The sequence below is a fragment of the Eriocheir sinensis genome, chromosome 16, assembly GCF_024679095.1.
Source record: "Eriocheir sinensis breed Jianghai 21 chromosome 16, ASM2467909v1, whole genome shotgun sequence".
NCBI classification, from domain to species: domain Eukaryota; kingdom Metazoa; phylum Arthropoda; class Malacostraca; order Decapoda; family Varunidae; genus Eriocheir; species Eriocheir sinensis.
The window spans coordinates 12,447,148-12,460,615 of record NC_066524.1 but is presented as its reverse complement, the minus strand read 5'-3'; the positions used below and the strand labels follow the sequence as shown (position 1 = coordinate 12,460,615).

The window sequence follows — 13,468 nt, the reverse complement described above, 5'->3', positions numbered from 1 at the left end:
TCTTGCTGTTACGCGGTGATGAGAGATGAGCGACGGCAAGAAGAACAACAACAACAACAACAACAACAACAACAACAACAACAACAACAACAACAACAACAACAAAAACAAGAACATGAAGAACAAGAAGGAAAAAAAGGAGGAGGAGAAGGAGGAGGAGGAAGAGAAAAAGAAAAAAAAGAAAAAGAAAAGGAAGAACAAGACCAAGAATAAGAAAAAAAAAAAAAGAACAACAACAACTTAATCAACACTAACATAACACATAGAAGCCAAGTAGACCCTCAAGACCTTTTCAGACCCCCAATAAAACCCTTGTAAATACCCCTAGACCAATTACACTCCCCTAAACCAGGCTAGACCACTCTCCGACCACTTTAAATCTCTCAGACCCAACACTCGGGCTCACTAATCTTTTTGATACCCTATCAGACCATTTTAGACCACTCTCGGACCGCTTCAGACCACAACAGAGCCATGAAAACCTACCCAGGCCATCTTGGACCATTCCTAGACCATCAAAAACACGCTAGACCACTTTAGAGACCTTTCTATCTAGACCGAAAACCCCTAGACCACTCATAGGAATCTTTAGACCATTTAGACGACTTCAGACCACAACAGAGCCTCACTAACCTACCCAGACCCTATCAGACCATTCCTAGACCACCAAAAACACGACACACCATTTCTGAGACCTTACTATACCCTCTAAGACCCTTTCTTGACTATTAACGAGGATTCTAAGACTATTTTCAGACCATTTTAGAGGATTTCAGACCTTATCAAACCATCACAAACCTAACTAGACCCAAATTAAGGCAAGTTTTTAGACCTCAAGACCATATTTAGGCACTCCGAACGACGCTATACCACCACACACACACACACACACACACACACACACACACGCCCCGCTATGTATGTATCAGATGGCGTGTGTGCGTGTTGGCCCGTGTACATAAAATAGCGAAGTCCCCGCGACGCAGCACACACGCTATGATGAAGAGGCATGAATAAGAATGAACGAAAACGGGAGGAGGAGGAGGAGGAGGAGGAGGAGGAGAAGGAGGAGGAGGACATATGTAGGAGAAGGAAGTGAACAATGGGATAAGAATAATGAGAGAAAAGAAAAAAATAGAAGTATGGAGAAACGAAGAGGAGAACAAGGAGGAGGAGAAGATAAAGAAGAGCTGGAGAAGAAGGAGGAGGAGAAGGAGGAGGACATACGTAAGAGAAGGAAGTGAACAATGGGATAAGAATAATGAGAGAAAGAAAAAAATAGAAGGATGGAGGATGCTGAGACACGAAGAGGAAGAGAACAAGGAGGAGGAGAAGAAAAAGAAGAACTGGAGAAGGAGACGATGGAGGAAGAGAAGGAGGAATAGAAGAATTAGGACAATGAAAAGGAGGAAGAGCAGAAGAAGGAGAAGAAGGAGAAGATGGAGGAAGAGAAGGAGGAATAGAAGAATTAGGACAATGAAAAGGAGGAAGAGCAGAAGAAGGAGAAGAAGGAGAAGATGGAGGAAGAGAAGGAGGAATAGAAGAATTAGGACAATGAAAAGGAGGAGGAGCAGAAGAAGGAGGAGGTAAGAAGTAAAAGGAGAAGAAGGAGAAGATGGAGGAAGAGAAGGAGGAATAGAAGAATTAGGACAATGAAAAGGAGAAGGAGCAGAAGCAGGAGGAAGTAGGAAGTAAAAGGAGGAGAAGAAGCACGAGTCGTAGTAGTAGTAGTAGTAGTAGTAGTAGTAGTAGTAGGAGGAGGAGGAGGAGGACGAGGAGGAGGAGGAGGAGAAGGAGCAGGGGGAGGAGGAGGAGGACGAGGAGGAAGAAGAGGAGGGGAGGGGGTCGAGACAGCGCTTTATATGTATCGAAAAATTTGATCCAGCCAGCACAAAATGTTATGGTGCAAGACATCAGGAGGAGGAGGAGGAGGAAGAGGAGGGGGAGGGGTGAAGGTCAGGTCCCCAGTGAAGGCTTGCTGGGGGCTGACTCTCCTTCCTCAGCCCCTTTGTCGTGTTGCTAAATTTCAAGAGGAGGAGGAGAAGAAGAAGGAGGAGGAGGAGGAGGAGGAGGAAGAGGCATTGAACGGGGCTAGAAAGGAACAGGGACAGACCCGGGACACACACACACACACACACACACACATGGTAGCAGTAGTAGTAGTAGTAGTAGAAGTAGGAGGGAGAGGAGGAGGAGGAGGAGGAGGAAGACAATAACAATAATGGCAATAATGATGATAATGATGATGATGATGATGAAGTTAAGAAAAAACAACGAGAATGAATATGAATACCGAAACAAAACAAATGTGTGACCCACACCATGACATGTAAAAAAGGAGGCTTCGTCTGTATTCGACACGATGAAGTGAGGGATCTGACAGCCAGCATGCTCGGGGAGGTATGCCAAGACGTCACTACCGAGCCGGCACTGCTTCCCCTGGACGGCGAACACCTTCGGTACAGGACGGCCAATACCTCACAGGAGGCACGGGGATTCTGGGTGCGCGGACAGCGGGCGTTCATGGACAACCGCATATTCGACCCGATGGCTGCCTGTCACCGTGAGCTGCCCCTGCAAGCCGCCCACCACAGGAACGAGCAGGAGAAGACAAGGGCATACGGTGAAAGAATCCAACATGTGGATCAGGGCAGCTTCACCCCCCTCGTCTTCACCACATCCGGTGGGATGGGTCCCAGGGCCCAATGCTTCTACGCACGCCTCGCGGAACTAATCTCAGAAAAGAAGCATCAGGCAAGGAGCCACGTTGTCGCCTGGATGAGGTGTCGCCTCTCGTTCTCCCTGCTCAGGTCGGCCATTCTATGTCTCAGGAGCACCAGACACTGGCCCAAAAGCCACCAACATCTCCAATATGGACTATGAAGCCACAGTGGTGGAGAGTGACATTAGGGTGGGTCGGGAGTGACTTGAGTAGGGAAGGAAAGGGGGATCTGGACGTAATAGATGATAGGTGATTTAGTGTCAGGTAGTATTAGTGATATGGTTGGATGCCACAGTCATTAGCGAACAGAATTGGGGCTAATGACCTCCAAGCTATGGAGCCCTCCATGATTATGTGTCGGGAAAATAAACATGGGTGGAGGTATCATTTATGTTATGTTATAGTAGTAGTAGTAGTAGTAGTTCCTATCTAACTGAACAACACCAAACACTTAGGCGAGGAAGGAACACCACCCTCACCACCACCATCCTCACCACCGCCAGCACCACCACCCTCAACACCACCACCACCACCCTCAACACCAGCACCACCACCACCCTCTCCACCGCCAGCACCACCACCCTCAACACCACCACCACCACCCTCAACACCAGCACCACCACCACCCTCTCCACCGCCAGCACCACCACCCTCAACACCAGCACCACCACCACCCTCTCCACCGCCAGCACCACCTACGTCACGTTTACGAGAGGCGAGAGCTTAACGAGATATTGAATTCACGACGCTACGGGCACCTCACACGCCCCTGCCCGACACGCCTTGGCCATGCATCCCACGGGGGGCACGGGGGCCACACCCACCCACGGGGGACACCTGACGAGGGAAACCAGGTACAGGAAGCTAAGAATCCTACATCCTTTCCCCTGAAGTGCTTGGACGCTAAATATTATGGTCGTGAAGGGAGTATTGACGGAGCTAAGTTGCGACGCCGCTAGCCTGCCTCTCTCCCTCTCTCTCCCTCTCCCGCTCTCTCTCCCTCTCCTCTCTCTCATAAACCAGTCGCATTTCAGATTCCGTCTCGGGGTAGCGTTACACCTGGCCCGAAAAAAGAGCGACGGAATAGCACATTGAGAGAGTGAGATAGAGTGAGGAGGGGGAGGAGGAGGAGGACGAGGAAGAAGCAAGCGGCAAGGATCGTGTTGTGTTGATGGCTCTGTGTAGCAAGGACGCGATGGTGATGGAGGTGGAGGAGGAGATGGAGGAGGAGGACAGTGGTGACGGAGAGGAAAAACATACGAAACAAGAAGAGGAAGAGGTTAAGCAAGAATATGGTGACGTAGGCAAGAGAGAAAGACAGGAGAAAATAGAAGAGAAGGAAGAGAGTGGAGACGAAAAAGAAAAACAGACTAAAAAGGAAAACGAAGAGAAAGATGATTGTGAAATAGGCAAAGGAGAAAAACAGGAAAATGGAGAAGAGGAGGAGGAGGAGGAGGAGGGAGAGAGTGAAGACGGAGAAGAAAGACAGCAGAAAAGAACGAAAGAGGAGGAGAAGGAAGAGGAAGAGAAGGAGGGTAGTGGAGGTGACAGAGGCGACTTAACACAGAGAAAAGAGAAGGAGGAGGAGTGTGGAGGAGACAGAAGAAGAACCAGAACAAAAAGAAGACAAACGAAGACTCAAGAACAGGAGGAGGATGGAGGAGCTGCTGAAGGAGGAGTCGGTGCCGGAGTCGAAGTCGGAGCAGGAGTAGGAGTCAGAGAAGGAGGAGGAGGAGGAGGAGTAGGAGCGGGGGGTTGGGGGCGGGGGAAGAGGCGGCGGTCACGTAACTTCACGCCGCACGAGAAGCAGGTGTTCTACGCGCTCTTCGACAGGTACGCCGCCACCTTCACCGACAAGCGATCCACCGTCGACTCCACCAGGTAACGGGGGCAGGAGGAGGAGGAGGAGGAGGTAGGATAGTCAGTAAGCAAGTCAGTCAGTCATAACAACAACAACAAAAACAACAACAACAACGAGAGAGAGAGAGAGAGAGAGAGAGAGAGAGAGAGAGAGAGAGAGAGAGAGAGAGAGAGAGAGAGAGAAATGCACATGTCGGCTCATCTGTATGTACGCATGTATGTATGTATGTATGTGCGTGTAGGTGCGTGTGTACGTGGGTTAAGCAACAATAAATAAATCGTGATGGAGCGAGATAACGAGAGAGAGAGAGAGAGAGAGAGAGAGAGAGAGAGAGAGAGAGAGAGAGAGAGAGAGAGAGAGAGAGAGAGAGAGAGAGAGAGAGAGAGAGACTGCCTTCCCATCACTCACTTATGCCAGGAGGAGGAGGAGGAGGAGGAGGAAGACAGGGACAAGAGGTAACAAGGTAAGGTAAAGGAAGGAGGTGAAGGAAGAGGAGGCAGGGGCAGGGGGGTAGGAGGGGGCAGGGGCAGGGGGGTAGGGGGGCAGGGTAATGTAAAGCAGGGAAGCAGCGTTGCCCTGCCCCAGGTGGCCACGACCCCCTGCTGCCCCTGCTGTGACGACCCCCTCCCCCTTTCCCCGCCCCCCCAACCTTGCTCCCCATGAGTGATAGCCCTTCCCCTTCCTCCTCTTCCTCACCCCTCTGACGTAACCTCATCCCTTGCAACCCTTAGTTAGTCCCATTAAGTGTAAGCCCTTAACTTGTACCCTTAGCTTTTAATGGGTAGCCTTAGAAGTTACCCTTGGAAGTGAGTGCGAGAGAAAATGGAAAAGAATAAGGAGGTGAGTTTGTTTTCTACTTCGGCAAAATTCTCAACGTCGAACTTCTAATGTACAACTCTTAACACATTCTTCTGAGTTATAGTTCTTAACATCATCGTAAGTTCACCTCCTAAGTCTTCCTCACAGTTCTTAACATTCCCCTTCTTTTAAACATAAGTCCTAACACATTCTTCTGAGTTATAGTTCTTAACATCATCCTAAGTTCACCTCCCAAGCCTTCCTCACAATTCTTAACATTCCCCTTCTTTTAAACATAACTCCTAACACATTCTTCTGAGTTTGAGTTCTTAACATCATCCTAAGTTCACCTAAGTCCTCCTCACAGTTCTTAACATAACTCCTAACACATTCTTCTGAGTTATAGTTCTCAACATCATCCTAAGTTCACCTCCTAAGTCCTCCTCACAGTTCTTAACATTCTTCTGAGTTATAGTTCTCAACATCATCCTAAGTTCACCTCCTAAGTCCTCCTCACAGTTCTTAACATTCCCCTTCTTTTAAACATAACTCCTAACACATTCTTCTGAGTTATAGTTCTTAACGTCATCCTAAGTTCACCTAAGTCTTCCTCACAGTTCTTAACATTCCCCTTCTTTTAAACATAACTCCTAACACATTCTTCTGAGTTATAGTTCTTAACATCATCCTAAGTTCACCTCCTAAGTCTTCCTCACAGTTCTTAACATTCCCCTTCTTTTAAACATAACTCCTAACACATTTAGCACTTGTCCCCTACCATTGTATCTTTTTAGTTTCCTGGTGCTACTTCCACATGTATCCTTAGTTGTATAATCACACTCTGTACTGCCTGGGGGTTGGGATGGCATGTTCCTCCCTTCTCCTTTGTTGTTTACTTGCAACAATAAACTATCAATCAATCACTCTCTTAACCTGTTTTCTACCTCTAATTAAAAGCAAAGATCTTAATACACAACTTCTACTGCACAGCTCTTACCGCATTCGTCCAAGGTAAAATTCTTAGCATCTTTCTACATTCACTCTTCTTAGATATAACTGTAAACATCATCCTAAGTACGTCTCCTCTCCGTACAGACAGGCGTGGGATCAGCTGCTTCAGGAATACAACAGTCAGCGAAATGTGTACCCGCGCACGAGACGACAACTCCAGGTACGGCGCGCAGAAATAGCAACACATGGGAAACAGAGAAAAAGGCATATAGGAGAGGCAGAGAACATGGGAAGTAGAGACAAAGGCATAGGAGAGACGGAGAACATGGGAAGCAGAGACAAAGGCATATAGGAGAGGCAGAGAATTTGAGAGGAAAAAGTGGAATTATAAGAGATGGAGAGGTAGAAAATCAAATGGGGAGAGGAGGAAGAAGATAATGAAGGTAAAAGGTAGAAAATGAGAGAAAGGAGTTTAAAATGAGGCGAAATGACAGAAAACTGTGAGGTAGAGATGAAAATAAAATAGATGGGGAAGGGAATTTAGAATGGTAAGTACAGAAAGGAAACGAAAAAGTAGAAAAAAAGAGAGAAAGTAGAAAATTAAATAAAAAAAGGAAAATGATTATGGGGAAGTAGAAAATGAGAGGGAAATAGAAAAAAGTAGGTTAATTAAGACACGGTTAAGTAATTGATATCTAATGACCTCTCTCTCTCTCTCTCTCTCTCTCTCTCTCTCTCTCTCTCTCTCTCTCTCTCTCTCTCAGGTGTTGTGGCGCGACGAGAAATTTCGAGCTAAGAAGAGGAACCGAAATGAACAGGTGTGTGTGTGTGTGTGTGTGTGTGTGTGTGTGTGTGTGTGTGTGTGTGTGTGTGTGTGTGTGTGTGTGTGTGTGTGTGTGTGTGTGTGTGTGTGTGTGTGTAAGCAAGAGCGTAAAAAAAAGAAAAAAGGAAGACAGAAAGAATGAATGAATGAAAGAGAAAGAAAGAAAGAAAGAAAAATAAGAAAAAAAAATCCCTTCTCACAGGAACAAGAAGATGAGGAAGAGGGAAGGACGAGAAGGAAGAGGAGGAGGAAGAGGAGGAGGAGAAGAACACCAGCGAATGAAGAGGAAGAAGAAGAGGAAGAAGAGGAGGAGGAAGAAGAAGAGATCGTAGACAGTAGACAAGTAAGAGGAAGTAGAAGAGGAACTGAAGTACGAGGAAGAGGAGAAAAACAAGAGGAAGAGGAAAGCAGCATCAGTAATCTTCTCGCTCCTCTTCCTGTTATCAAGAGGGAACATGGGGTCGACGCAGCCTCCACCACCACCTCCGCCGCCAACCACGCCTCCTCCACCCACAGCGCCTTCTACTACTCCGCTAACTCCAACACAGGTAAGAAGTCCCATTATAGTCACTAACTCTTTCTACCTTCCTATATATGTGCAGGTGAACTAATTAAGACAGGGAAACACAACAGGTAGATATGCAGAAGGGTAAACATATTGATAACTAGATATAGACAGGTAGAGAGGTGGACTTAGGTAGGAAGATAGAAAGGAAGGTACAGACAGGTAGATAAAGAGATAGACATAGACAGGTAGACAGAAAGATAGACATACAGGTAGATGGAAAGGTAGACATAGATAGGTAAGAGATGCACATAGGTAAACATATTGACAATTAGGCATATAGACAGGTAGATAGAAAACTGGGTTGACATACAGATAGGTGGAGAGACAAGTAGGTTAACAGATACAGGTAGACAAGACAGGTGAGCGGGCAATGACACAGGTAGACATGATTATAGACAGGTAGGTTGACATACAGGCAGGAAGAGACAGATGGATAGACAAACATACAAGTACTTATCCTCCTCTTCTTATCCTCCTTCTTCCCATCCATCCACTCTTCCTCCTCTTCTCATCCCTCTCCTTGCCTTCCCCATCCTCCTTCTTCCCATCCATCCACTCTTCCTCTTCTTCCCATCCTTCACCTTGCCTCTCCCCATCCTCCTTCTTCCCATCCATCCACTCTTCCTCCTCTTCCCATCCTTCTCCTTGCCTCCCCTATCCTTCTCCTTGTCTCCCCCATCCTTCTCCCTTCCTCCCCCCCTTGCCAGAGGAGGAGGGCCCCCCCAGTTCCCTGCCGGTGGAGACGCAGCTGGAGTCCTGCAGCAGCGCCTCGCCCCTCATCAAGCAGGAGGAAGAAGAGGAAGAGGAGGAGGAGGCGCCCCCACCCCCCCGCCTCCCTCCAGGGTGGGGGGCGCGGCCGTCCTCGCAACACTGGCCCCTCGCCAACGCCCCCGTCCCCCCACACCCACACGCCCCCGCCAGCGAGCTCCGGGAGGTGGAGTATCACAAGTAGGTCCTCCGCCACCCCCGCCTTCGTCAGACATTACACGTCAGAGGCACCATACGAAGACTTGTTTACCTGTGTGTCTCTTCCTCACCTTCCTTCCCTTCCCTTCCCTCCCTTCCTTCCCTCACGCCCTCCTCCGTCAGGCACAAGAGTAATTCACACCCTACATATCATACAAGAACTTATTTGCGCTTGTTTCTAGAGGCGAGTTTACCCCATTTAACATGTTCTTTACCTCCCTTCTTCCTTCCCTTCCCTTCCTCCCTTCTCTCACGCCCTCCTCCATCAGACACAAGAGTAATTTACACCCTACACATTATACAAGAACTTATTTACGTCTCTCTTTTCCACTTAAATGTACTAAAAGTGTTTCTAGAGGCGATTTTACCCCATATAACATCTTTACCTCCCTCCTTCATCCCTTCTCTCACGCCCTCCTCCATCAGACACAAGAGTAGTCTACACCATACACATCATACAAGACCTTATTTGCGTCTGTCTCTTTTCCACTTAAATGTACTAAAGGTGTTTCTAGAGGCGAGTTTACCCCATATAACATTTTCTTTACCTTCCTCCTTCCTTCCCTTCCCTTCCTCCCTTCTCTCACGCCCTCCTCCGTCAGGCAGAGTAATTATACAACATACACATTATGCAAGATCTTATTCACGTCTGTCTACCCTATATAACCTGCCGTTTACCTTGTCTTTCCTTTCTCTTTTGTTTCTCCCTCTCTCTCACACCTTTTCCTTCATTAGACACATTATACAAGGACATCCTAACCTCCGTCTCTCTTCTTTTTATACTTGAGTGTACTAAAATGGTACTTCTAGAGGCCAGTAGTAAAACCTTCTCTTTACTGTTTACCTTGCTTTTCCTTTCTCTTTTGTTTCTCCCTCTCTCACACCTTTTCCTTCATTAGACACATTATACAAGGACATCCTAACCTCTGTCTCTCTTCTTTTTATACTTGAGTGTACTAAAATGGTACTTCAAGAGCCAGTAGTATAACCTTTTTACTGTTTACCTTGCCTTTCCTTTCTCTTTTGTTTCTCCCTCTCTCTCACACCTTTTCCTTCATCAGACATATACAAGGACATCCTAACCTGCCTCTCTTTTTATACTTAAGTGTACTAAAATGGTACTTGTAGAGGCCAGTAGTATAACCTTATCTTTACATTCCCCATCCCTTCCCTCTCTCACGCCATTTCCTTCGTCTGTCACATTATACAAGGACATATTTACCTCTCTCTTCTTTTACACTGAACTAAAAGTGTTTCGGCACGGTATAGCTTGTCTTATATTACCTAACTCTTTATCTCCCCCTTCCTTTCCCTTCCTTCCTCGTCACACCTTCCTTAGTCAGAAGAATTACAATACAAGGACATATTAATCTCTGTCTCTCTTCTACTAAACTGTTCTAAAAGTGTTTCTACTGGTCAATCTACACTATAGTATGGCCTAATTTTTACCCCGTCTCTCCCTTTCTCGTCCCTTTTTCCACTCTGTCGCCTCTCTTCTTTTCTAAATTACTATACTAAAGGAGTTTCTAGACATCAATTTACCTAATCTCCTCTCCTCTCTCTACTCTCCAAACTACTCCTTTCCTCCCCCATTCTTTCCCTTCCCTTCCCTTCCTCACCTCTCTCACGCCTTCCTCCGTCAGGGCACAATTCCTTCCCTTTCCCTTCCCTTCCTCTCCTCACACACTTTCTTCCCTCCCTTCCCTTCCTCCCTCTCACGCCTTCCTCCTCCGTCAGGGCACAATTCCTTCCCTTTCCCTTCCCTTCCTCTCCTCACACACTTTCTTCCCTCCCTTCCCTTCCTCCCTCTCACGCCTTCCTCCTTCGTCAGGGCACGCATGGCACAGCTTCAGGAGGAGGGCGCGGCACGGCTGAGGGTGCTGGAGGCTGAGCTGGCGCTGCACCACCAGGAGCGACACCTCCGCCAGCAGGAGCACCAGCTGAGGATGCAAATACTGCTGGAGAGGCTGACGAGGGTGAGGGAGGGGCGTAGGGATGGGGGCTCAGTTCATCCGCCATAATCGTCTTTTTGAATTTGGGAGAGTGAGTGTTTTATCGTCTCATTATCATCCTTTTCCTCCTTCTCCTCATCCTCCTCTTCTTTTTCTTCCATTGCTCTGATCTGCCTGACATTTTACATCCTCCTGCTTTATCCTCCTCATTGTTATCATCCATCTTCCTCATCCTCCTTCTCCTTCTTCTTCTTTTTAATGTATGTGGTTGTTTCTGTCTGTCTTACATCTTACATCCTCCTGCTTTTTTATCCTCCTCCTCCTCCTCATCATCATCATCATCATCATCGTCATCATCCTTATTCTTCCTAATGTCTGTTGTTGCTTCTATTTACTTTATATCTAACATAATTCTGTTGTTGCTGTTGTTTTTATCTTCTTCTTGTTCGTTATCGTTTTCCTCTTTTTCTTCCTCCTCCTCCTCCTCCTCTTTCTTCACCATCCCAATGCCTGTCGTTTCTCCTGTTCGCTTTACATATATCTAACACCCATTTCCTCTTATCTCTCTTCAATTCATCATGTGCTTTATCGCTCCTATTTTCGTCTTCCTCCTTCATCCTGTCCTCCTCTTCCTCATCCTCTTTTTTCTCTTTTATTCCTTCATCCTGTCCTCTTCCTCTTCCTCATCCTCTGTTTTTCTCTCTTATTCCTTCATCCTGTCCTCCACCTCTTCCTCATCCTCTTTTTTTTCTCTCTTATTCCTTCACTCTGTCCTCTTCCTCTTCCTCATCCTCTTTTTTTCTCTCTTATTCCTTCACTCTGTCCTCTTCCTCTTCCTCATCCTCTTTTTTTCTCTCTTATTCCTTCATTCTGTCCTCTTCCTCTTCCTCATCCTCTTTTTTTCTCTCTTATTCCTTCATTCCGTCCTCTTCCTCTTCCTAATCCTCTTTTTTTCTCTCTTACTCCTTCATCCTGTCGTCTTCCTCTTCCTCATCCTCTTTTTTTCTCTGTTATTCCTTCATCCTGTCCTCTTCCTCTTCCTCATCCTCTTTTTTTCTCTCTTATTCCTTCATCCTGTCCTCTTCCTCTTCCTCATCCTCTTTTTTTCTCTCTTACTCCTTCATCCTATCCTCTTCCTCTTTTTTTCTCTCTTACTCCTTCATCCTGTCCTCCTCCTCTTCCTCATCCTCTTTTTTTCTCTCTTATTCCTTCATCCTGTCCTCCTCCTCTTCCTCATCCTCTTTTTTTCTCTCTTATTCCTTCATCCTGTCCTCTTCCTCTTCCTCATCCTCTTTTTTTCTCTCTTATTCCTTCATCCTGTCCTCTTCCTCTTCCTAATCCTCTTTTTTTCTCTCTTATTCCTTCATCCTGTCCTCTTCTTCTTCCTCATCCTCTTTTTTCTCTCTTATTCCTTCATTCTGTCCTCCACCTCTTCCTCATCCTCTTTTTTTCTCTCTTATTCCTTCATTCTGTCCTCCTCCTCTTCCTCATCCTCTTTTTTTCTCTCTTACTCCTTCATCCTGTCCTCCTCCTCTTCCTCATCCTCTTTTTTTCTCTCTTATTCCTTCATCCTGTCCTCTTCCTCATCCTCTTTTTTTCTCTCTTATTCCTTCATCCTGTCCTCTTCCTCTTCCTCATCCTCTTTTTTTCTCTCTTATTCCTTCATCCTGTCCTCTTCCTCTTCCTCATCCTCTTTTTTTCTCTCTTCCTCTTTCATCCTGTCCTCTTCCTCTTACTCATCCTCTTTTTTTCTCTCTTCTTCCTTCATCCTATCCTCTTCCTCTTTTTTTCTCTCTTACTCCTTCATCCTGTTCTCTCCCTCTTCCTCATCCTCTTTTTTTCTCTCTTGTTCCTTCATCCTGTCCTCTTCCTCTTCCTCATCCTCTTTTTTCTCTCTTATTCCTTCATCCTGTCCTCTTCCTCTTCCTCATCCTCTTTTTTTCTCTCTTATTCCTTCATCCTGTCCTCTTCCTCTTCCTCATCCTCTGTTTTTCTCACTTATTCCTTCATCTTGTCCTCTTCCTCTTCCTCATTCTCTTTTTTTCTCTCTTCCTCCTTCATCCTGTCCTCTCCCTCTTCCTCATCCTCTTTTTTTCTCTCTTCTTCCTTCATCCTATCCTCTTCCTCTTTTTTTCTCTCTTCTTCCTTCATCCTGTCCTCCTCCTCTTCCTCATCCTCTTTTTTTATCTCTTCCTCCTTCATCCTATCCTCTTCCTCTTTTTTTCTCTTAATCCTTCATCCTGTCCTCTTCCTCTTCCTCATCCTCTTTTTTTCTCTCTTATTCCTTCATCCTGTCCTCTTCCTCTTCCTCATCCTCTTTCTCATCTCTCTTATTCCTTCAATCAACCTATAAACTATTACTATATATTTTCTGTGCAGCATTACCATCACCTTTCTCCATTCAATTATCTCATTGCTATTTCTTTTGTGTGCTATCATCCTCTTTTCTTCTTTTTTCTCTCAATCTATTTACTGATCATCATTTCTTCTTGTTATGGTTCCTTATCCTCCTCCTTCCTGCTTCCCATTTTCTTCTAGCCTCCCTTCCATACCCACACCTTTATCTACCTGCTTGTCATTCATCTTTCACTTCTTCCTTCTCTTCACTACCATTTTCTTCTACTTCCTTCATTTTCTTCTTGTTTCACTCCATCCTACACTCTTTTTCCCTCTCTCATATTCTCACCTTCACTTTCTCCATCCCTTTCACTCCTCTCCACTCCCCGTTCCTCCTTCCCTCCCTCCCTCCCTCCTATTCATTCTGTCTTTCCCTCCTCCTCCTTCTTCTTTCCTTTCCTCCTCTCTCAACTCCCTTCTATACTCCTTC

At 46.2% G+C, this 13,468-nt stretch overlaps 1 protein-coding gene and 1 long non-coding RNA gene across 2 annotated transcripts in view; one reads left to right on the top strand and one right to left on the bottom strand.

Annotated features, from left to right (window-relative positions):
• The window catches only part of LOC126999308 (uncharacterized), a 30,005-nt gene that overhangs the window by 13,056 nt on the left and 3,481 nt on the right, over positions 1 to 13,468 (bottom strand). The gene's annotated exons all lie outside the window — the stretch shown is intronic.
• Positions 3,373 to 11,065, top strand: LOC126999307 (ABC transporter F family member 4-like). The gene is made up of 6 exons (XM_050861749.1): positions 3,373 to 4,603; positions 6,477 to 6,552; positions 7,097 to 7,150; positions 7,358 to 7,703; positions 8,431 to 8,671; positions 10,521 to 11,065. The coding sequence occupies exons 1-6, from the start codon at positions 3,894 to 3,896 to the stop codon at positions 10,708 to 10,710; spliced, it is 1,617 nt and encodes a 538-aa protein (XP_050717706.1). The 5' UTR covers positions 3,373 to 3,893; the 3' UTR covers positions 10,711 to 11,065.

Bases quoted from the DNA above. Each gene is read 5' to 3' on its own strand.
- LOC126999307 (XM_050861749.1), top strand. From the start codon at position 3,894: ATGGCTCTGTGTAGCAAGGACGCGATGGTGATGGAGGTGGAGGAGGAG. The intron at 6,553-7,096 runs GTACGGCGCGCA...TCTCTCTCTCAG, and splicing joins GCACGAGACGACAACTCCAG to GTGTTGTGGCGCGACGAGAA. The intron at 8,672-10,520 runs GTAGGTCCTCCG...CTCCTTCGTCAG, and splicing joins CGGGAGGTGGAGTATCACAA to GGCACGCATGGCACAGCTTC.